Source organism: Cydia fagiglandana, chromosome 20 (genome assembly GCF_963556715.1).
Source record: "Cydia fagiglandana chromosome 20, ilCydFagi1.1, whole genome shotgun sequence".
Taxonomy (NCBI): domain Eukaryota; kingdom Metazoa; phylum Arthropoda; class Insecta; order Lepidoptera; family Tortricidae; genus Cydia; species Cydia fagiglandana.
The window spans coordinates 6,779,237-6,801,821 of NC_085951.1; the positions used below are offsets into that span (position 1 = coordinate 6,779,237).

The following is a 22,585-nucleotide window of genomic DNA, read 5'->3' on the forward strand; positions in this document are numbered from 1 at the left end:
ACGTAATTATAATGAATCTAAATTTATTTAACTTAAGACTTTACAGAGTGGTAATAAGGTTGATAATAATTTGATTAGTCTCTAATAGTGCTTGTCCCATTGATATAGTTTTCCAGGGGTGGGAGCTACCGTTGCCGCCTTCTTGGGTGCACTGAAAAAAAAAATTGCAACTGTCACACAAAGGTGCAATTATATAGATTTTCTAATTTCTGTATTCTGTGTAATGTTTGGGTATTGACCTAAAATTGAAATAATTTTTAATAACTTCATAAGTTTCATATAAGTTATAGACCGACCACTTAACTGAGTCCTCGCCTGCATAGTATGGGTGCACCGGGGTAGGATGACTAAAGGCGGCAGGGAAGGTGCAGGCGGCAAGCTCGCCAGTCTATACTTTTCATAGGTAAAGAAGTAAACTGATTTTGCAACTTTATTTTTAAAACCTCTTCTCTCGGGAAGGAGGGGAAATGAGATGACAGATCATATCCCATGCGTGTGAGAGGTCCAGTTATTCTACTCATAATAGTAACATTGGCCACATACCCCTTATCTGAGCTAGCTTCAATGAGGACTTTGGTGACATCTATCGGCGGAACTACGTCACGGCGCGCGTCTCTTGTGTAGTAGTAATTCTGGGAGTGCCTGGAATATACAATGCAACTTTTTTTTAACAACATGAACACCTAAACTTATAGTGAGTAGTTATGCCCACCAAAATACCTATCCTGAGACACTGAAACTGTTGTTTTGTATTCCAACCCTAAGTTAATCAATTAAAGTTAGGATTGTGAAGTATATACAAAAAATTGTATCCACATACAATTTTAACCACACTCCACGGTGAGGTTAAAAAAAAAATATTAACATTTGTTTTGACCAGAAATATGTTGTTAGGAATTTATTTTTGATGCACAAATTCTATCCTTACAAATATTACATTTGTAAAAACTATTGAATCAATAATTAAATGTAGAAACTATAGATAGATGCTTGACGAAGAATGAATACAATGAATCGTCAATTACAACTTGTTGTTTGAAAACATAGCAGAAACTTACTTGTGGGCTACACCATCGGGGATCGCTGGCGGTGGCTGAGTCCTGTCAGCCAGGAATGGCTCGAACCTCAAGGCATTGGTATGCTTTCGCTATAAATAATAACGAAAAAAACGTAGCATACATCAACATTAATTTAGATTACATAACAAGAAAAACAATCAAGTAATTACTTACGCCAAGCAAGAAATTTCTTACAGCTTGCATGATTGGTGAAATATCACGCACAGCCACCTTAGCTTTACTCATTTTTAATATTTATTTCGTTAGTTTTTGAGAATAAAATGAGAATATTGAGAATATCAAGTAAAGGCAATAACCTATGTTTGTGTCAATGTCAGATTTACGTGACAGTGACAGTTCTCATTGACGTATTGCGTTTAGTTTTTGCTTTGAAATTCTAGTGTTCAAATATATAATCAAATTAACCCTTTCAACGCTAAGGATGCACACATTTTGACACTCATTTTAAGACACAACAGGGTAACGTGAAAAACATTAATAATTATTAGGGAGCACACTGTCAAAATAACTTTCATGCTCTTAAAAAAGGGAATCTTGTATTAAAGATGAAGATCTAAGCATATAACACCATGTGAAGTTTATATTTTCTTAAGTGTTTGTGAGGGTTAACTGATAAGGCATCTAATAAATGTATTAATTTATATAAATTTTGCTCTTAAGACCTAAAAGAATAACCCTAATATCCGTTTGAGGTTGGTTCGGGCTGTAGTCTCCGACGACGTCCCGCGTCAAGAGAATGCGCACGGTGGCTTCGCACTCCCTGAAGGTTTAGCTTTTCGCGGCGCATCTTTTGAGAGCGCACGCGCCGCTTCCCTATCATGGGACTGAATGAATCCATGCTGTGTTCGTATTCTTGGCTAATTTCTGAAATATGATACATTTCTTTAGTAGTTAGTTCTACACGTAGGCTTGGGATCAGTTTAGTATTAAGTAACATCCGGGTTTTAAGGCTTTAGGGTATCTTGGGAGCTTCAGGTATTCATGTTACATAACAAAATCGATAAAGTCAATGAGCAGAAGATATCTTCATTATGATATAGTTTTTCCTCTAGGCTAACCTAGAGGACAATGAAACTGACAATGAAAGGGCCCAATTTTCGTATGTCCGGTTGTTCTCCGCTGCAGGTCGCAATTCTCAACCACTTCTCGTGAGCGGTTCGCAGTTTTCGATTATTTTTTTAGAAATTTATCAAAATGGCAGAACATTACAAATCATCAGTCTTATGTTTAAAATGTACTTACTACTTACCTTCATCTAACGCCTTCGAAACTTTTCTGTTAAACCCCCGGGCAAGATCCGGATAATCTCGATTAGCTCTTGCAAGTTCTTGTATTGTATCCTGATAATCTCGATTAGTTCTTGCAATTTCCTGCACCGTGTCCTGGTAGTCATGATGGATAAGTGCGTCCAGCAGTTTTTGAGACTTTTTGAAGTACCCCAGGGCAATGTATTCTGGCTCGGTTGATAATATGTTTCGGCAACCGGTACGCTAAATAAACAATCCTTATTGAATGAAGTCAATACTTACTTGGCTAAAGAGCTCATATATTATGTGAAGATTTGTTTATGCAAAAGTCTAAAATTTTAAAATTTGAATTTTTATTCTGGTTGTTGTGTTGAGTTTCCAACCTTCCCTCCGTTATGGCCACGTCAATATTTAGAATGTTCTTCACAAGTTTCACAACACACATACCATGCTAATTAAAGACGAAGAAATTTAATTTCAACGCGCATCCATTGCACCATAGAGGAAAGACTACAGACAGGTTTCTTGATTAATTTGATGATACCTCAATTGCAGCTAAGATGACGAGGAGCAACCTCCACCAAACGGCCATCACGCGTCAATCAAGACGAAACACTGTAAAACAAATCAATGTTTTTGTTGACAACTTGATGCTCGGAAAAGGGTGGGGCTTCATTGTGCAAAGAAACATTTCTGGCTCTGTTTATTTTGCTATTATAATATATACTATAGGTACCTACATCTAATATCAGCTCAACTTTTCAACTTGGGGGGTGGAGAGAAAAAAGGTCGCCTAATATAACTCGAATATAATATACAATCGAATACAGATAATTGGCTGAGGATGACTATCCTAAAGCGTTTATTCCCTTAAGATATTTTCCAAGGTTAATAAAATACCTAGCGGCTTTCGATTCTCCAATGATGTCGGCTTTGGACAGAGTAGCATAGCGGTCTTTCGTGTCAGAGGCCAAGATCCACATCGGGTCGTTGCGCCACAGTAAGCAAGTAATAAATTACCTAATCTTCTAAGATGGGGTGTCCCATTCCCTTGTCGTGTGTCGTCGGGCATGCACTCTTTTATCACTTTATGTTCTCTTCAAACTGGAAGGTGTATTATTTTAAACCGAGATCAAACTAAAAAATAAAATGATAAATATCATCAACGTAGAAATGAGAGCAAGCATTTTACATTAACTACCACGCATGCCATTGTTTATAATTTTTATAAATTAATGTCCCAACCCGTTGAGCCGGATACGGAACAAGTTTTTTTTTAAATAATATACCAAGGATGATCAATTAACTGAGTCCCCACCCTAAAAAAACAATACTCATTGAATTGAGGCTGGACAATGATCTTATGAATAAACAAGACATCATTACTGTAAACAAATACTTTTGTTAGACCGTCCCAAACCAGACTTATTTCATTTTCCACACTCAATGCAACGCGTAAACAGTTAAGACTTTCTTTAATTTTCAGTTTTCACCATACTTACCTACATATCTACAGCGCAATGTGTGTTTAGATGGTGTTTAGGCTTCTTATACAATTAGAGGCCAATGTTTTGTGCGGTCTCCCCTTCTATAATTATAGACACAAAAATAGACACAAAAAAAGCATTCAGAATATTTCGGGTAGAGGGCTATTAATAGAATATCAGTGGCCTATTTTATAAAGCTACAAGTTACAATTTACAAGCGGAAGTCTCTTTCTAACCCTATGTGTTAGAACGAAACTTCCGCTTGTAAATTGTAACTTGTAGCTTTATAAAATAGGCCACAGGAAGTCCGCAAGTCTCAATAAAGCTCTTAATTTCTTAGTAAACTTCAAAGGGAATTGAAGAATTTTTACGTAAAGATAGGTCGTTGGTCGGATAGTCAAAAAAAGAATCACGTCGTCCCATTGTATCCTATAATTAATTATAGGCTGTCTTATGTTATAACAGTTATGACGAGTATAACGACCCTACCCTCGTTAATGGAGGGTTTTGTTTTATTGCGAAGTAATATTAAAAATATATTTTGATCCTACATTGCCTAACGTCCAGCAGTTCCAGCACTACAGTGATGGCTGATCATATCCGTCTAAAACTGCCTGTTCACGAAGCAAACAGCTGATAATGTGGTATCTGAGTGGTCGTATGTTCGCAAATTATCTAGGGTCAACTGTGTAAACAAATGAAGATACCACGAGTCCATAAAACTGGTTGAAACCGCTTTTGTTGACCGTCTTTGGTGCTCCAATAAATAATAGCATGTCATTGTTCGAGGGAGTGTAGATATTGGTAGTAGGTAGTTTATTTATAATCAGTTACTACGTCGCCTTTGCTTTTATCAGTCAGTTTTGATATATACCAAATATGGCTTCTCACATGGATACTGAAAAGGGGATGGTTGAGAAACATTTAAAAAAAGCGTGGGAACCTGCCTTCCACAGCGAGTGATACGAGTGAAATGCATACAAGTGCTTCGACTGAATAAGAGTGGGATTCCATTTAAGTCCGGTCCGCCCCAGTACGTTGCTTCTATCTCCGCTCATTTCCATTTTTGGCGGAAGGGGGCATTATGAATTATGACCCTTCCAACTAAAGAATTTACCAAAAAGGTCAAGCTGTCTTTAAGAAATCATGGGATGAGATAAGATCCCAATGGTTTCAGAACCATTGAATCAATTTTCTCTCACCATCATCATATACCTTTCTCATTTATTAATAAACAGAGGCAGCTTACAGTGCCTTCCATAACTGCTTGGTTGCCAGTATATTTCCTTTCTTTCCCTTTATCTACAGTCTTCCGTTCTTTTGTGTCATATATCTCCCATACCATGCTACCTTTGCTGTCTTTCCTCGATTGTGGCGTGATCACATGGTTGTGGATGGCCTCAAGTTTTTGTTTTGTTTTAAAGCTCTTTATCCTACATTCTAAAATATTCCTTTTTTTTTAAGTGCTCCAAGGTTACTTATTAAGTGTCGCGCAAGTAATTTATAAATATCACCAATACCAATTATGTGTGACACAACGGCAGACTACACGACCCTTGGGTACCACCTAGCGTCCAGTAAACTGAACAAAACCAGAATTGCTATTTTCTTGACCCCAATGTCCTTTTATCACAATAAATGTTTACAGTTTAATAGTCTGCGAACCGGCTTAAACTGGTTGGATTCGCAAATCATTTGCTATCATAATTTATGTTCCATTTAGGGATCGTTAATGCTGATAGGTACTATACGTGAGAAACAATAATACCTTTTCATTAATTACGTTACGGTTAACGTTATACATTTTTTAAAATAATCAAAACTCATTTTGAAGTTAAGCATATCAATTATTCATAGTACGACTCTACGATTTCACGCGTTTTCCCTTATCTCTTATGGTTATCTTAATGACCTCTCGGATCCCATCAGTCCCATGTAATTACGTAAGTAAACTATGGAATACTTGTCTTATGTTATGGCCATCGTATTATAGATAAGCATGTTTCTCTTCTCGTGTGTGATCGTGTAATTAAGTTAATATAAATGCAATAAAACTAGCCCACTGCGACACACAGCCGTGTATTTTTTTTAATAGTTTCGTACCTATTGGGCTATTGGCACATTAATACAGCCACTTTGTTAGTAGAATAAAAAAACCGGGCAAGTGCGAGTCGGACTCGCGCACGAAGGGTTCCGTACCATAATGCAAAAAAGGCAAAAAAAAAACGGTCACCCATCCAAGTACTGACCCCGCCCGACGTTGCTTAACTTCGGTCAAAAATCACGGTTGTTGTATGGGAGCCCCACTTAAATAATGGCTAAAATAAGTTACTAGTGCTTAATATTATTGTTCAAATGTTGTTTATGCTATTGTATTTTATTGTAATTGTATTTTATGTGCATTTCAAACACAATCTTGTATTGTTGATGAATAAATATGATATGATATGATATGATAAATCTTTATTTTATTCTGTTTTTAGTATTTGTTGTTATAGCGGCAACAGAAATACATCATCTGTAAAAATTTCAACTGTCTAGCTATCACGGTTCGTGAGACACAGCGTGACAAACGGACGGACGGACGGACAGCAGAGTCTTAGTAATAGGGTCCCGTTTTACCCTTTGGGTACGGAACCCTGAAAAGGGGGTTTTGATAAATGTAGGCCGGAGGGTTGATCTACATAATTATTATAGATTATAGAATACAATACGTTGAATCATTTAAATTTTCTATGGGAGTTCAACTTAAACTCGCATAGAAAATTTAAATTTCGAGTCTTTTTCTACATACATCGGGTGTGTATGAGTATACCGATAATTCCACACGATGCGCTGAAAGGGTTAATGTGTCATTACCTGTAAGGCCCCATTCGCACGACAGTTTTTTCAACGCGCGTCTAATTAAAAAGCGTTTGAGTGACACAAATGGATAACCATGTATGTATAAACTTGGTCAAGCAGATCTTGTCAGTAGAAAAAGGCGGCAAATTTGAAAAATGTAGGCGCGAAGGGATAGCTTCTCATAGAAAATTTGAATTTCGCGCCTTTTTCTACTGACAAGATTTGCTTGACCATCTATATGTATTCACATGACAGCGGTGACGCTCATGTGACGCTTTTTATCAAGCGTTGTTGGATTTTCGACTTTAAGCCTTGGTCGTTAAATCGAATTTAGAGTGCGGGCAGATTCAAGCGCTTTTTTAACGCGCGTTGATAAAGCTGCCGTGCAAATGGGGGCTAAAGTACATATAGCAAATTTACTCATCGAGGGTGTCAAGGCCTAATTCCACGTAAGTGAAAATGTTGTATCCGTTAATGTTTTGCCCTTGAATTGACCAATAGAATGTTGCATTATGTCGATAAGTATAGAAAACGAACAGTACGATCTCAGATTACGAGGGCACTGCTTGTACATATTGAATATATAATTTGTGAATTTATTGTTTTAAGAGTTCATTCTTCTGAGTTTCTTGTCATAAAATATAAAATCAAAAGGTGTACTCAATCAATCAATCTTTGGGTAATATGGCTCCATCGATACTGTCGATGATTTCGCCAACGTCAAAGTGGATCCCACGTGGGATCGAATTAATATTATTTGTAATAAATAAACTTTAGCCAGTGTACGGTATAAAACTATCAAATTATGGCCTCTAGGGCTCTAGCCAGCCACGGTTAGAGGTAGAAATACCAAATGCTCGTAGAGCACGACGTTGTTCGGTATTAGGGTTATGAGCTCTTGTAAGGTGATAGCTGGACTTTACAAGGACCCTCGTGGGCTACCTAGCAATGTACAAATTGCAGAACATTCCCAAAAAGCGGAAACGTTCTCGAGAATGTTCTCAGAACATTCCTGCAACATGGAAATTATTGTTTAAACAAGAGAATATACTTGAAATAAAATTTAAATAGGCATAACTTAAAACTAAATGTTTTTATGCATATATTACTGTCTATTACAGTTAGCTATTTTGTTGATGTGATAAATTTACCAATAAGTTGCTTAAATTCTCACTTTATATCAGAGAACATTTCGACTTTCGTCAAATTTTTCCAAAATTTTTTTTTAGTTTCATTAGAATCTAGAGGCCTCTATCTCCCGCCATGCCAAATCTCAGCGCGCTCGGACCAACTTGAAAAATTAAAAAAAAAAGTCGGCCATTTTGTTTTTTTTAATGCAGTTTGTTTTGTCTTGGGGCCCTCTATGACATTTGGTCGAGCACCCCCCACCTATCACGCACCGTTTAAAACTTGCCATACAAAATAAAAGTGGCCAGTTTTCCCGCAATTGTAGTATTTTTCCAAAACAAATTTTTTCATAGGTATCTAGGGGACCCCGAGATTCCGTGACCAAAATTTCAGCGCGCTAGGACAAAATTCAAAATGTTAAAAAAAAAGTCGGCCATATTGAAAAAAAAATGGCGGCGTCAAAAACTGCCAGGGTCCCTCTATGACATTTGGTCGAGCACCCCCCACCTAAGTCTGACCGTTTGGCCGGGCCGTCATACATTTTTCTGACCGGAAGCGGACGACCAAAAGTCGGAATTTTCTGGGGGTAAGGACTACACCTAAACTATCGTGAATATTCATGGTATAAACTACGATAAATAAATAAATTCTCGTTCTCGAGAACATTCTCAGAAGTTACCGAGAATTTCTCATGTGGAAAGTTTCGCAACTTTGGAAAGTTCTCGTGCGTGCATTGCTAGGGCTACCCGGCGTTGACGCCAGAATGGTGGTTAAACGCGTTTCATGATTAATTTTTCATTATCTGCACACTTCCACATTAATTTACTGCATAATACGCTATCAATATTACACTTTAAACAACATTAATGAGCAAAAACAAAGAAATGAATCACGAGGCGATGTTACCAATATGGCGGTCGACGAATAACCCCAAAAAGGTGTACTCAATACTAAACTCAAACAGCCCCATAAACCTAAACGTCATCTGTCATTATTGTCAATGTCAAACTTTTGGCGGGATGAGATTCTCGTGAGAAATTATGAAGTATAAATAGGTATTTTTGTAATATTTTTTACATAATTTACTATGCCTTAAAACTATCGGACGCACACATGCCGAGATATGTTCACAAAAGAAAAGTGCGGGCTTATAAAGCTGTGATAAGAATAATTCGCCTATAGTTCGACTACAAGTAAGCGATAAGTGGTGTCAAAGTTGAGATGGTGTTTAAATGGGTAATACAATAAATAGGAAGGCGTTGATAGTCTCCGACCAGTTTCAGTGCGCTCCCCAGAGCGTGCACAGGAGCTGAATAACTATAATTCTTTAAATAGTACCGGTTCTGGCCATAAAAATGCCACCTGTTGCAATACAAGACGAGGTAAGTTTTACTTGTTTACTCTTCCGTTTGCACTTATATTTCAATGCTATATGTGGTCTAAATATCATGCAAAATTTAGTTGCAGTCTGCACTGCTCTTTTTATGAGATTTACTGAAAATAAAAGTTTTTTTTTGACAAAATATAAAGTAATTTTTACACCCATTTTTCCTCACACGGTTACTATCCCTGCTTGATTAAATTTTTAACTCCCCCCTTTACGTCCTTTTAATGTCAAACGCTAGTTAATATTTCATAGAAACTTAATTATAACATTAATAATTTCAGGCACCCAAAACCAAGTTGCGGGTAGCAATCATAGGCCAAAGCACATTTGCCGCTGAGGTGTTCAAGCTACTAGTCAAAGATGGGCATGAAATCGTCGGAGTGTTCACAGTCCTGGACAAGGGCAACCGTGAGGACCCTCTTGGTATGTTCACAAAACTTAGTAAATCATACAAATACCCAGTATTTTTATTATTATTTTTTCCAATTTGATCAAAAAGAAGTATAAGTAGAAATTGACAGTAACATTTTAATCTAGTGCTAGAAAATACAATTGAATTTGTTTCTTTCTAATCAAACAAAACAAATGCAACACTGTTCCAATGAAATATGATTTAAATTAAAGTCAATAATACCATAGTCTAATAAAACATGGTCTTCTCTTCCCAGAGTGACTATATATAGCGCTATCGCATATTATCATATAGCGCTGTCGCAAGATGGCGTAGGCTTGTGTCAGTCACATGACCACGAAAAGATGGGAAGAGAGTACCAGGCGGAGTATATTATTATACCATGAATAATACTAAGTTACATTAAAACGACTGCTCTAGCAGGATATTTTTTTTTTGAAGCTATTACTTGCTGTTTTGATTTACATATTAGTTTCAACTTTCCAATGAAGCTCATTAACAGCTATGAAATCAATTTGATGAATAGACATTTTCCCTAAAGTTCATGGTTAGCAAGATATTGCATATTGTATTTTACAAAAAAATTATATTACATACAGGAGGAAATTAATAAACTATCCTTTAAAACTTAAATTTGAATGTACTTAAATAGCATTTGTCCTCAACATTTTCCTTGTCTACTTTTTATATGTAAAGAATTTTTGTTAACCATACAAATGAAAAATCCAAGATTTGCCATTGAAATTAGAACCTATGGTGTAGGAAATATAATTGAATTTGCGTTGTTGGAAAATTGAACGAAACAAAGCAAAAGAAACTGTTCCAATTGAATAGGATTTAAATTTCATCAAACTGAAGAGGTACTATAGTTCGGACCTTGGGCCAACAGTTAATTTTTAGGGTTCCGTACCCAAAGGGTAAAATAGGACCCTATTACCAAGACTCCGCTGTCCCTCCGTCCGTCCATCCGTCTGTCACCAGGCTGTATTTCACGAACCGTGATAGCTGGACAGTTGAAATTTTCACAGATGATGTATTTCTGTTGCCACTATAACAACAAATACTAAAAAGTACGGAACCCTCGGTGGGCGAATCCGACTCGCACTTGTCCGGTTTTATTATTATATTTTTCTGTAACAAGGACTAAGTTAAATATTTATTCCTTTTCATATTATTTAAACCATAATATCTTTACCAGACAATGTTAATGTTTCTATATAATTTTTCATTGCCACAGCCACAATTGCTGCACAAAACGGAAAACCAGTGTACAAATACAAGACATGGAGGGTGAAGGGACAAGTCATACCGGAAATCTTAGAGGAATACAAAACGGTAAGTTTACCATTTTACATGCAATACAAGTAAACTACAGTGATACTACAAAATAGTTATTTACGATACAAGTGTGGAAAAGAGAAATTACCTATTCGCACGTGTATCGTACAACGTTTTACAGTACATATGGCCCTTTAAACTTTTGACCTCGCACTAAAAGTGCTATTTTACGCACTAGTGCGGGAAAAAAGGACCATATTTACTGTGAATCAATTTATGTTTTCGTTTTATGTTGGTCCTCAGTTGGTCACATTGGTTTGTGGTTGTTATAAACAGACTTGAAACACATTATTTATTACATTGATTAGCATCATGTACTTTTATGAATTATACACACACCCGCAAATGGAGATTTCAGGAGATCAGAAAAAATGGTACCAGTTACTTTTTTTCGAAAATCATCAACTTTATTAGACTCTGAGTTACAAGTAGGTACTATTGAATGAACGAAAGATGGTAGGTATGTTACCATTACCAAAGTATGTTGCTAGGTAGTCATTGAACGTAGAGGAATAGGCACCATTCTTCTTTCTTCCTCCTCGCGTTATCCCGGTATTTTGCCACGGCTCATGGGAGCCTGGGGTTCGATTGACAACTAATCTCAAGAATTCACGTAGGCACTAGTTTTTACGAAACCATTCCAACCCAGAGTGGAAACTAGGCCTTATTGGGATTAGTCCGGTTTCCTCACGATGTTTTCCTTCACCGAAAAGCGACTGGTAAATATCAAATGATATTTCGTACATAAGTTCCGAAAAACTCATTGGTACGAGCCGGGGTTTGAAGCCGCGACCTCCCGATTGCAAGTCGCACGCTCTTACCGCTAAGCCACCAGCGCTTATACCAGGAATAGGCGCCTTTATGAACGATAAATAATGCCATCAATTTTGTCATTCCGGTTGCCCACTGCTCTCGTGAACTTATTAACCTTATCATCTATATTAGGAACATTCTATATTCGGATAACTAAGACAAATCTATTAGGGTTCCGTACCCAAAGGGTAAAACGGGACCCTATTACTAAGACTTCGCTGTCCGTCCGTCCGTCCGTCCGTCCGTCCGTCCGTCCGTCCGTCCGTCCGTCCGTCCGTCCGTCTATCACCAGGCTGTATCTCACGAACCGTGATAGCTAGACAGTTGAAATTTTCACAGATGATGTATTTCTGTTGCCGCTATAACAACAAATACTAAAAACAGAATAAAATAAAGATTTAAATGGGGCTCCCATACAACAAACGTGATTTTTGACCAAAGTTAAGCAACGTCGGGAAAGGTCAGTACTTGGATGGGTGACCGTTTTTTTTTTGCTTTTTTTGTTTTTTTTTTTGCATTATGGTACGGAACCCTTCGTGCGCGAGTCCGATTCGCACTTGCCCGGTTTTTTTTATTAAATTACAATGTGTGAAGTATAACCGGTACTAATCAGATTCATCATCATAAATCAGATTTATTGCAGCGGCCACACGCACTCTAACGATTTGACAATAGATGCGTGTTCAGATATTTGTGAGCGCCTCAGCCGCTCCGATATACCTGATGGCGACGTATATGGATGAAGTCACAAGCAGATATTAGTGAATAACATGTACCATAGCCACACTGTTAACGGCATCGTCTGTGGACCTTATGCCTTTTGTAATAAGGTCCACCCTTGTACAGTTTGTACAGCTGACAGCAAGCTACAAAAGTGCATACTCACTTTATGAATTAATTCCATTTCTACACCTACCAAAGAGCCATGTGTATGTATGAGATGTGTAAAGTTTAAGTAAAAACCGGGCAAGTGCGAGTCGGACTCGCGCACGAAGGGTTCCGTTCCATGATGAAAAAAAAAAACGGAAAAAAATGCAAAAAAAAAAAACGGTCACCCATCCAAGTACTGACCACGCCCGACGTTGCTTAACTTTGGTCAAAAATCACGTTTGTTGTATGGGAGCCCCATTTAAATCTTTATTTTATTCTGTTTTTAGTATTTGTTGTTATAGCGGCAACAGAAATACATCATCTGTGAAAATTTCAACTGTCTAGCTATCACGGTTCGTGAGATACAGCCTGGTGACAGACAGACGGACGGACGGACGGACGGACGGACGGACGGACGGACGGACGGATGGACGGACGGACGGACAGCGAAGTCTTAGTAATAGGGTCACGTTTTACCTTTTGGGTACGGAACCCTAAAAATCGTGCTTCCAAGTTTGATAGCTTAAAGTTGAAACTATACTCTGTATCTTTAGGTATTTAAATAAAAGTAAACAAAATCTATTAATCTACCTTCAAATGGCTCCTTAAGCTAGTTGAGGGTAGATGAAAACATTACTCGATCAAATAATGTAGGCTAAAGTCAGGTCCTTCAGTTACAGATCCGCCTCGGTTTTGTATTTGGTCGGTTAACAAATAAATGTGTACAAATTATTTGTTTACTTTTAAGGACCTAAAGATACAGAGTATAGATGGCGCTATCCGATGACGTCAATAATTAATGCCAATAAGGTTTTGCCATAAAATCAGTTACCCTTTATAAATAGATAGATAGATAGATAGAATACACACACATATAATATTGGCACACCTCAGTAAAAAGATACAAAAGAAAAGAACAATTGATTAAATGTAGAGGCAGACAACAGGCGGTCTTAAATCTTATAGATAATGGCTATTATACCCCAAGCTTCGAAATCGATCTTGTATGAATAATTAGATAATTACAGATTCTTCTTGAGGCGCATAAAGCAGCCATGGATGTCTATGGCTAGATAACACTATCACTGCGCCGACCTATGTATGTGGTTATCTGGAAGCCATGGCCTTACGCGATACGCACCATGATATGTTTCTAATTATACGTTATTTCGCAATATTACGAAAACATATTACATAATGTGTTGACGATTTCGCGATATCTACTCTTAAAAACCAAAATGGTTGAAAGTAAATTATTTTATTATTAAATAGATAATAGATAATTATCGTAAGTTTTACATAATAATATGTAGGGTAATTTGCCAGTAACTGGGCACTTGTTAATAGCTGGCCACCGTAAATTAAAATTGAATTCTATTCACCTATAAACAGAATTCATTTCAGTATAAGGTGGCTAGTTATTGAAGGCTCGCCAGTTATTGAAACCTTATACTAAAATGAATTCTGTTTATAGGTGAATAGAATTCATTTTTCGTTTAGGGTCGCCAGTTATTGGCCGGTGACCAGTTACTGGCGAATTACCCTATGTATTAAACTGACATGGTTCTAAGTATGCTCAAGACTTACATACATACGTACGAAATATCAACTGATCGATTTTCGGTGAAAGTAAACATCGTGAGCATAATATAATCGCCATCAGGTATATTAGTATCAGAGCGACCGAGGTGTTCAAAAATATCTGAACACGCACTCTATCGCCTTGACAATAAAGGCGTGTTCAGATATTTGTGAGCAGCTTGGCCGCTTCGATGTATCTGATAGCGACTATACAAGACTGATCCCGATAGGGCAGTTTACCTTCTGGGTTCTAAAGTCAGAAAGCAGTTCATAAAAACTAATGTTTGAGTCTTGAGCCTATTCTTGGGATTAGGTTGTCAAATGGAATCTAGGTTACCTTCAGTTAGTCATGGCAAAAAGCGTCTTGGCTAAAATATTATGATGGATAGAAAATCCAACCAACTGCTACATATGGCCCCGTACAGTGTACAGTGCCATCTGCTTCAGGTGTCAAACTCAGGGACACGATTTATTCTTAGGCTTCTAAAATTGATAATTCTATGTAAGGCAAGGGTGTCAGAATTTTTGCAAAATTGAACTCTATCACTTTGATACAAAGTTCAAAATCATGTGAGAAATATAGTCCTACTGCCTTATAAAGGCTTAATAGACACGAGCACAGACTAACAAAATTTCGTTATTTTTAGGTGAAAGCCGACATCAATGTGCTGCCGTTCTGCACCCAGTTCATCCCCATGGAGGTAATCAACTACCCCAAATACCAGAGCATCTGCTACCACCCCAGCATACTGCCAAGGCATAGAGGAGCATCTTCTATCAATTGGTAAGCCTTTAACTCCTAAGTCCTAGGGATATTGCCATCCAAAAAACGACCTTGGTGCTTTAAATTTAGATATTATTGCCCCCTTAACCTATGTAAGAAATTCTGTTGACCTCCAATTTACTATGATTCTTACAATACACTACAAACATGTACCTTTGGGGTCAAGTGTGTTACCACAAAATAGCTGTTTTACCCTATTTGGGAGTAATTGGAGTCAATACTTTAAACTATATAAGATTGCTAAGTTTTCCAAAGAAATACTAGACATACGTTCAGTTTCAAGGTTACAATTTATTAGCGTCACTGTTATTTTCACACTTGTAACAATTAAACTGAAATAAATGTTATTACATTATACTAAGAAGAAGTGACCAAGGCCTCCAGTGCCCCAGGCTGGAATCGAACCCGGGTCCTCTTCTATCGCGGCAGGTGCCTGTGCCATTCGGTCACTGGGCCACAGCGGCATAGGTCGAATTTTTCCAAGTATATGCATTCCTGAAGGCTTATGGCGCCCCCTGGCCATCTCTTCACAAGAATTTAGCATTTTTTTAAATGACGACGTGTTAGACTGTTTTGTGAAGTGTTATTTTTTTTATTAGAGATTATTTACGGTCACAACGTTGTTTCAGGACACTAATAGAGGGCGACACCACCTGCGGTCTGTCCATCTTCTGGGCCGACGATGGCCTAGACACCGGCCCGATCCTGCTGCAGAAAACCTTCCCCGTCACCATAGATGACACTGTAGACACCATTTACAACAAATACTTGTATCCCGAAGGTGAGTGTATAATAGAGCCAATAGAGGGCGCCACTTGCCTGTCATAATAGACCCTAGAGGGCGAAATCACCTGCAGACTGTCCATCTGGGCTGATGATGGTTTTAACACTGTCCCGATCCTGCTGCAGAAAACCTTCCCCGTCACCATAGATGATACTGTAGACACCATTTACAACAAATACTTGTATCCCGAAGGTGAGAGTCTAATAGAGCCAATAGAGGGCGCCACTTGCCTGTCATAATAGACCCTAGAGGGCGAAATCACCTGCAGACTGTCCATCTTCTGGGCTGATGATGGTTTTAACAATGGCCTGAATCGGCCTGATACTACTGCAGTAAACCTAATTAGGTATCCCGAAGGTGTTTAATAGGGCGCCACTTTCCTGTCATAATACTTGTGACTCTTTATAGAAGAGCAGAAACCAAACTTTTGAGCCACTTATTCTTTTTGCGCATGGCTATTTCCATTGCTAGTAGATATAATTATGTGGTTTTTTGCTAACAGTTTTAATATATGTATAAAATTTCGCAATCTATCAGTAAAACATCATATTTTCAATTTAAGTAAAGTTGAGTTTAACTTAAAGTTCAGTGAAAAAAGGCTAACAAAGAGAGTGTATAAGGGAGAAGTGGAAGTGGGAGTTGGAAGGGGTAGAGACTTCCTCTGATCAGATTGGGGAAACCCTGAAGAAAGGCTAGGTCAAGAGCACCCTAAACCGGCTAGCGTGTATGAGGAATGTTATGAATGTGAAGGAAGCGAAAGAGGTATGTCGGGATCGTAGCAAGTGGAAATCCGTGGTCTCTGCCTACCCCTCCGGGAAATGTATGAGTTTAAGTTTTACTCAATGATATCTTCACTTCAGGTATAAAGGCGCTGGCAGAGTCAGTGAACATGGTGGCCAACGGCACGGCGCCCAAAATTACACAAACGGAGGAGGGCGCCACCTACGACCCCGCGCTCTTCAAGGCGGAAACACATCAGGTAACACGCACGCACTATTACTGTCAATTAGAGAGGCATTGGATAGTTGTTTGGCCGGATACCGGATGTTAGGTCTGACCATCGGCCGAATATTCGGTATCCGGCCTCCGAATATTCGGTATTTCGGTTTTTCAGGTGCGCATTGTGCAGGCTGACCTGTTTCGTAGTGAACGTTCGCGCGGACTCATTTCTAGTTTCGAAATGATTGCGCGTGCAATAATGGAATAAATATTTCAAATGTTTTTAAATAATAAAAGAATACGATTATGACCGTGACGGTTTCTAAAATCAAATTTATTGACTCGGAAATCAAGCAAAATTACTATCCGGTATCCGGCCGGATAGTAGGTCACTATCCGGTATCCGGCCAGATATTAAAAAGAGGGCCGGATAGGCCGGATACCGGATAGTAACCGAGTGCATCTCTACTGTCAATGCTCAGTCTATTTAGGACCCTGGCCACTCTGGCCAGTAATGCATTCGGTTAGGCTCGATGGAAATGAGAATTTTATGTTTTTCTACGATAATGTTTTACTGTCCTAACAAAACTCCATGAAATTTAGGATTTACGGAATCTGTTCAGGTCTATCCCTCCTAAATTGTACGATTCCCTGTCAACACCATAAAAAGTTATAGTCGCATCAAGAAACCGAAAATTCTCTTGTGCAACCAAAAGTACGTCGTTCTAAAGTACGTCATCTCCTCCTAGCTAATCTAGCTCTGTGTTATTTTATATAGAACAAAATGTGTTTTAGTCACTACGCTGGTCCAATATTACAGGGTTCTGTTTCATGGCTCCTCTACACGATGGGCCAGCGCCGGCCACTCCAAGGGACGCAGCCATGCGGTAGAATGAGATAGCAATATCACTTGCTCCCTCTAACGCATAAATGCGTCCCTTGGAGTGGCCGGCGTTGGCCCATCGTGTAGAGGAGCCATCACTTTTATCGAACTGAAATTTGAACATTGTCATAGTGACATTAAGTCGAATTTCAACTATCTTGAAAACGTAACATAGAACCCTGTAATATTGGGCCAGCGACTAGTAGAAGATAAGCTGTAGAACATCTTATAATTTCGACCTATTCTTGTTTTACGACACGATACACGTGACACGATAACCTCTGTGATAGCCTCTTATTTACTTTAAAAGCAGTCAGCTGACTAAGTGTCGAACAAAAACACTCCTTATGGCATTGTGATAAGGCGTACAGTTCCTTTTTTTAGACTACGATTTTTTTTGTACTTTCTATAATAAATTTTAAGGTCATTCACAGTTTTAACGGCATTTTATGTTTGGAAACAAATACTCAGTTCTCACCTTCTATAATATTTCTCAAACTTAAAGGGTAGGATGACAACTGTCATCTCCATATAATTTATTTATTATTATTACCTTCTTCTTCCTCGCGTTGTCCCGGCATTTTGCACAGCTTAGGAGCTTGACAACTAATCCCAAGAACTGGCATAGGCACTAGTTTTTACGAAATCGACTGCCATCTGACCTTCCAACCCAGAGGGTAAAGTAGGCTTTATTGGGATTATAGTCCGGTTTCCGCTCGATGTTTTCATTCACCGAAAAGCGACTGGTAAATATCAAATAATATTTCGTACATAAACTCATTGGTACGAGCTGGGGTTTGAACCCGCGACCTCTAGATTGCTAAACTGATTTAGCCTGCGCGCGAACTCTCATGCGATTTTAGTTACATTGCGGACTACGTCCAATTCAACCGACCGATCAAAACCCGCAATGGTATGAAACTCGCATACGAGTTCTCGCATCGTCTAAGTCAGCCCTAATTCTCGCAAAATTGAATTGAAATGACGGAAAGTATTGTAGTCTTTATTATTCTAAGCTTTAATCGCCCTTTGTTTTCTAGATCGACTGGTCCAAAGGCGGCACAGCCCTCCACAACTTCATTCGCGGCCTAGACTCCTCACCCGGCGCCACCACCTTCATTCAGCCACAGACCAGAGAAGGCATAGACTCCTCAAGTGACAGCACTGTGGAGATCAAGTTCTTCGGCTCCAGTCTGTGGAAGGGGGGAGACGTGGTGGGGGATAAGTTGGTTATACCGGGCTTGAAGAATCCTGCGCTGGTGCATGATGGGGGTCTGTTGATTACTGCTGATGATGGAGTCAAGGTTAGTTGTTGCTTAAGACTTAAACCAGGCGTGGATCACTCCGCGATTTCGTCCCTTTGCTACAGGTAGCTAAAAGTACATCAGTTCGACCCCAATTTTGGGGTTTGCCATAAGCCGCACGTGGCGCTGTCGCCACCTAGCGGCCATATCTGTGTTGATCGTAACAGACACGTTTTGTTAGAGAGTGAGTCTTCTGTACCTAGTACTATTTATTCTGTGCTTAAACCTATTTCGTTTTATGACACTTATGATTATGACCAACAAACTAAAACAGGTGATGAAATTAATCTAACTGGGAAAGTGAACGTAGTAGTAGTAGTAAAATACTTTATTGTACAAAAAGAAACATAAAACATGAAAGAACACACATCATTAGTACAAAGGCGAACTTATCCCTTTCAGGGATCTCTTCCAGTAAATGTCTTTATTCTTTAATTTATTTCAATTGTCCTTCCATAACCAAAAGTTCGAAATCTTGATTTTTTCGGGCCTCCATTTTTTTGGGATAATCTTGACATTTAAACTATGTGAGAACTAACATGCATGACATTGCGGTATATAATCATTCGGCCGAATTGGATGTAACTGTAACCTCAATAGTCTGCAATGTAGCTGAGATCGCATCCGAGTTCGCGCGCCGTCAATGAGCCCTAAGGCCCACTTGCACCATTCCACTAACCCAGGATTAAGCGGTTAAACCGTTAACCTACTGTCAAATTGTACTAGTAACCATGGTAACGCCAGGTTTAACCGGTTAACCCCGGGTTAGTGAAATGGTGCAAGTGGCCCTTAATGTATCAGCGTTAAAATGAAAAGCACTTGGACACTTACCGCCTCGTAACTAGAACAAAACTACAGAATACTCTGTGTCCATATATCAGTTGACGACCGGTCTGGCCTAGTGGGTAGTGACCCTGCCTGTGAAGCCGATGGTCCTGGGTTCGAATCCCAGTAAGGGCATTTATTTGTGTGATGACACAGATATTTGTTCCTGAGTCATGGTTGTTTTCTATATGTATTTAAGTATTTATATATTATATATATCGTTGTGAGTACCCACAACACAAGCCTTCTTGAGCTTACTGTGGGGCTTGGTCAATCTGTGTAAGAATGTCCTATAATATTTATTTATTTATTTAGTTTACACTTTAAGGTGGATGTCTAGGGATGGGATGCCGATTATCAGCCAAAAGATGGCGTCACTGTGCACGAATTGTGGATTTTCACTATTTCTCCCAAAATACAAAGTTTCATAAGATGTGTTGATATGTGCGAAAACTATAAAAAATACTACATCCAAATCGAGACATGTTCAACTCAACATTGTCTCATTTCGTTATTACCGGAATCCAACTGCAAAATATTGCAATTTCTTGCATTCACGCACACTTACGTACTTAAAGTCACCTTAAAGTCAGTGTCAAATGTCAGCAGATTTGTAATGTTACAGTAAAGTAACCTAGAGGGCGCAGCGGATGAAATGTTTATTGTTGAAAAAAGATTGGAAATTAAATAATAAATTCTTGTTTGAGCAACGATTAAGAATTACAAGGCATTCAGAAGCAACTAATGTTTTCGACCATCAACTGTCATGTGCTCGTGGCACCCGTAGCCTCTATTTTGAAAAAAATCAGATTGTAGCTAAGATACATGGTTCAAACCCCGACAATGCCAGTTTTTTTTTATTTTATAATTTTAGCATTCTCTTTTGAATAATTTTAAGCGTATGTTATTCTTCGAAACTAAACTTACGTGAGTAAAATATTTTCAGTATTTTAATTATTTTTTAGTAATATTATGGGAAGATTTATAAAAGTATTTTTATTTTCCGGTTTTCAAAGGATATAAATAATGATTAAAATAATTAAAAAAAAGTCTAATTAGGATCGCAGAATAGGTACATAAGAAGTCAACTATCGACGAAATATAGCTGGTCAAGCAGATCTTGTCAGTAGAAAAAGGCGGCAAATTTGAAAAATGTAGGCGCGAAGGGATATCGTTCATAGAACATTTGGATTTCGCGCCTTTTTAGGGTTCCGTACCCAAAGGGTAAAACGGGACCCTATTACTAAGACTTCGCTGTCCGTCCGTCCGTCCGTCCGTCCGTCTGTCACCAGACTGTATCTCACGAACCGTGATAGCTAGACAGTTGAAATTTTCACAGATGATGTATTTCTGTTGCCGCTATAACAACAAATACTAAAAACAGAATAAAATAAAGATTTAAATGGGGCTCCCATACAACAAACGTGATTTTTGACCAAAGTTAAGCAACGTCGGGAGTGGTCAGTGCTTGGATGGGTGACCGTTTTTTTTGCATTATGGTACGGAACCCTTCGTGCGCGAGTCCGACTCGCACTTGCCCGGTTTTTTTACTGACAAGATTTGCTTGACCAGGTATAAAATAAAAGTTTCCAAAATTTTATTGAAATGATATACCTACATGAAATAATCAAATACAACACATTTACTTAAAATAACTTTTAAAATAAGGCATATAAAATTACCAAAGAGATGAAACAAAATAAATAAATAAATACAAAAAGAAATGAGTCTTTGTTCGTGGTTTGAACCCTGTCATGCTGTTCAACTAGACTTATACTCAGTAGCTAAAGCCACTAGACCATTTGACCATAGTAGACCCGGGCGAAAAATGCCTTCTTATTTAAGTAACCCATTACTGTCAAAAATATCAAGTTTGAATTGATTTGAAATATAATTTTTCATTGTCGACTTATTGACATCCAAACGTTGCGAGCATGTTGTACTTTAAACCATTTGGCAACGTCGCACGGGGAATTCTTCTGAAAATGTATGTCCTTTTATATTTTGATATTTATGGATATATGAGGATTCTTCTACTTATGTTGCAAATTGATTAAATTATCGAGAGAAAAATGCTAATGCAAAGAAAACAAGAAATATCCGTTTCATTTCTCATGCTATTGATTCGGTTAAATTGTGTTCTAATGTATGGGGAAGACAAACTAATTATAGCCAGCCTTTTATGAATGTAGTATGATACCATAGGGTATGGTGCTTTACGCACACTAGCGTCCCTTCCCCTCCCCCTGACGCAACCCCCCCTTTTTGCATGAAATATGTCCCGGTTCACAGTTTTTTACATTTTTTGAGGAAAGAATATATTTTAGGAAAAAAGCGTCAATGAAAGAAATAATCCTTAATAAATTCTTAATAAAAAAGGTCATTGATTTTTTTACATGATGCACATTAATGTTTTAGCTTGTTAAAATTCGAAATAACATAGTTTTTACTTAGGATTCGAAACTCATTTATTATACACGGTGTAACACGAGGAAACCGAATAATTTTGACAGCGTATTCCTGATCATATTTAGAGACAAAAATGTCCTATAAACTTTTTTGAAATGCGGCTAGTTTCAAAGTTAATACCAATTTAAAAAAATAAAACAAGTTTTTATTGTTACATAGTTCAAAACGCCTTTTTGATGGCGATGTTGTTACTATGGGATTTAGTCTAAATATCCTTATTGATATGTCAAAAAGTGACAATTAAGTAACACGTTGCAAAAACTATGTTTTACGAAAAAAAAGTAAAAATCCATGTTAACTGACAAGTTTACCAATAACATTTACTTTTTATGTACATACATATATATTCAAAAAATTAAAAAATGGCGGCCAAGTGCGAGTCGGACTCGCGTTCCAAGGATTCCGTATATT

At 38.1% G+C, this 22,585-nt stretch overlaps 4 protein-coding genes across 8 annotated transcripts in view; 2 read left to right on the forward strand and 2 right to left on the reverse strand.

The window, feature by feature from the left end:
- The window catches only part of LOC134674523 (vanin-like protein 1), an 84,619-nt gene that overhangs the window by 16,064 nt on the left and 45,970 nt on the right, over window positions 1-22,585 (forward strand). The window lies entirely within an intron of this gene.
- LOC134674572 (NADH dehydrogenase [ubiquinone] 1 alpha subcomplex subunit 7-like) lies at window positions 2-1,372 on the reverse strand. The gene is made up of 4 exons (XM_063532689.1): window positions 1,233-1,372; window positions 1,059-1,147; window positions 544-642; window positions 2-151 (listed from the first exon to the last, which is right to left on the reverse strand). The coding sequence occupies exons 1-4, from the start codon at window positions 1,302-1,304 to the stop codon at window positions 82-84; spliced, it is 330 nt and encodes a 109-aa protein (XP_063388759.1). The 5' UTR covers window positions 1,305-1,372; the 3' UTR covers window positions 2-81.
- LOC134674646 (uncharacterized) lies at window positions 1,712-2,934 on the reverse strand. Of its 2 annotated transcripts, none has more exons than XM_063532766.1 (3): window positions 2,871-2,934; window positions 2,329-2,569; window positions 1,712-1,943 (listed from the first exon to the last, which is right to left on the reverse strand). In XM_063532766.1, the coding sequence occupies exons 1-3, from the start codon at window positions 2,916-2,918 to the stop codon at window positions 1,756-1,758; spliced, it is 477 nt and encodes a 158-aa protein (XP_063388836.1). In that variant the 5' UTR covers window positions 2,919-2,934; the 3' UTR covers window positions 1,712-1,755. The 2 variants fall into 2 exon arrangements, with proteins under 2 accessions (XP_063388836.1, XP_063388837.1); XM_063532767.1 differs by having other exon boundaries at window positions 2,774-2,923.
- LOC134674512 (cytosolic 10-formyltetrahydrofolate dehydrogenase) overlaps window positions 8,944-22,585 on the forward strand; it is a 37,065-nt gene continuing 23,423 nt past the window's right edge. Inside the window, exons 1-7 of one of the 2 annotated variants that reach the window (XM_063532605.1) lie at window positions 8,944-9,167; window positions 9,454-9,595; window positions 10,822-10,919; window positions 14,834-14,970; window positions 15,600-15,751; window positions 16,615-16,733; window positions 18,617-18,880. In XM_063532605.1, coding sequence (XP_063388675.1) covers window positions 9,141-9,167; window positions 9,454-9,595; window positions 10,822-10,919; window positions 14,834-14,970; window positions 15,600-15,751; window positions 16,615-16,733; window positions 18,617-18,880 — 939 coding nt within the window. In that variant the 5' untranslated portion in view covers window positions 8,944-9,140. Of the gene's footprint in view, window positions 9,168-9,453; window positions 9,596-10,821; window positions 10,920-14,833; window positions 14,971-15,599; window positions 15,752-15,813; window positions 15,947-16,614; window positions 16,734-18,616; window positions 18,881-22,585 lie in introns of those variants that run through there. The other variant, XM_063532606.1, reaches the window with a different exon arrangement.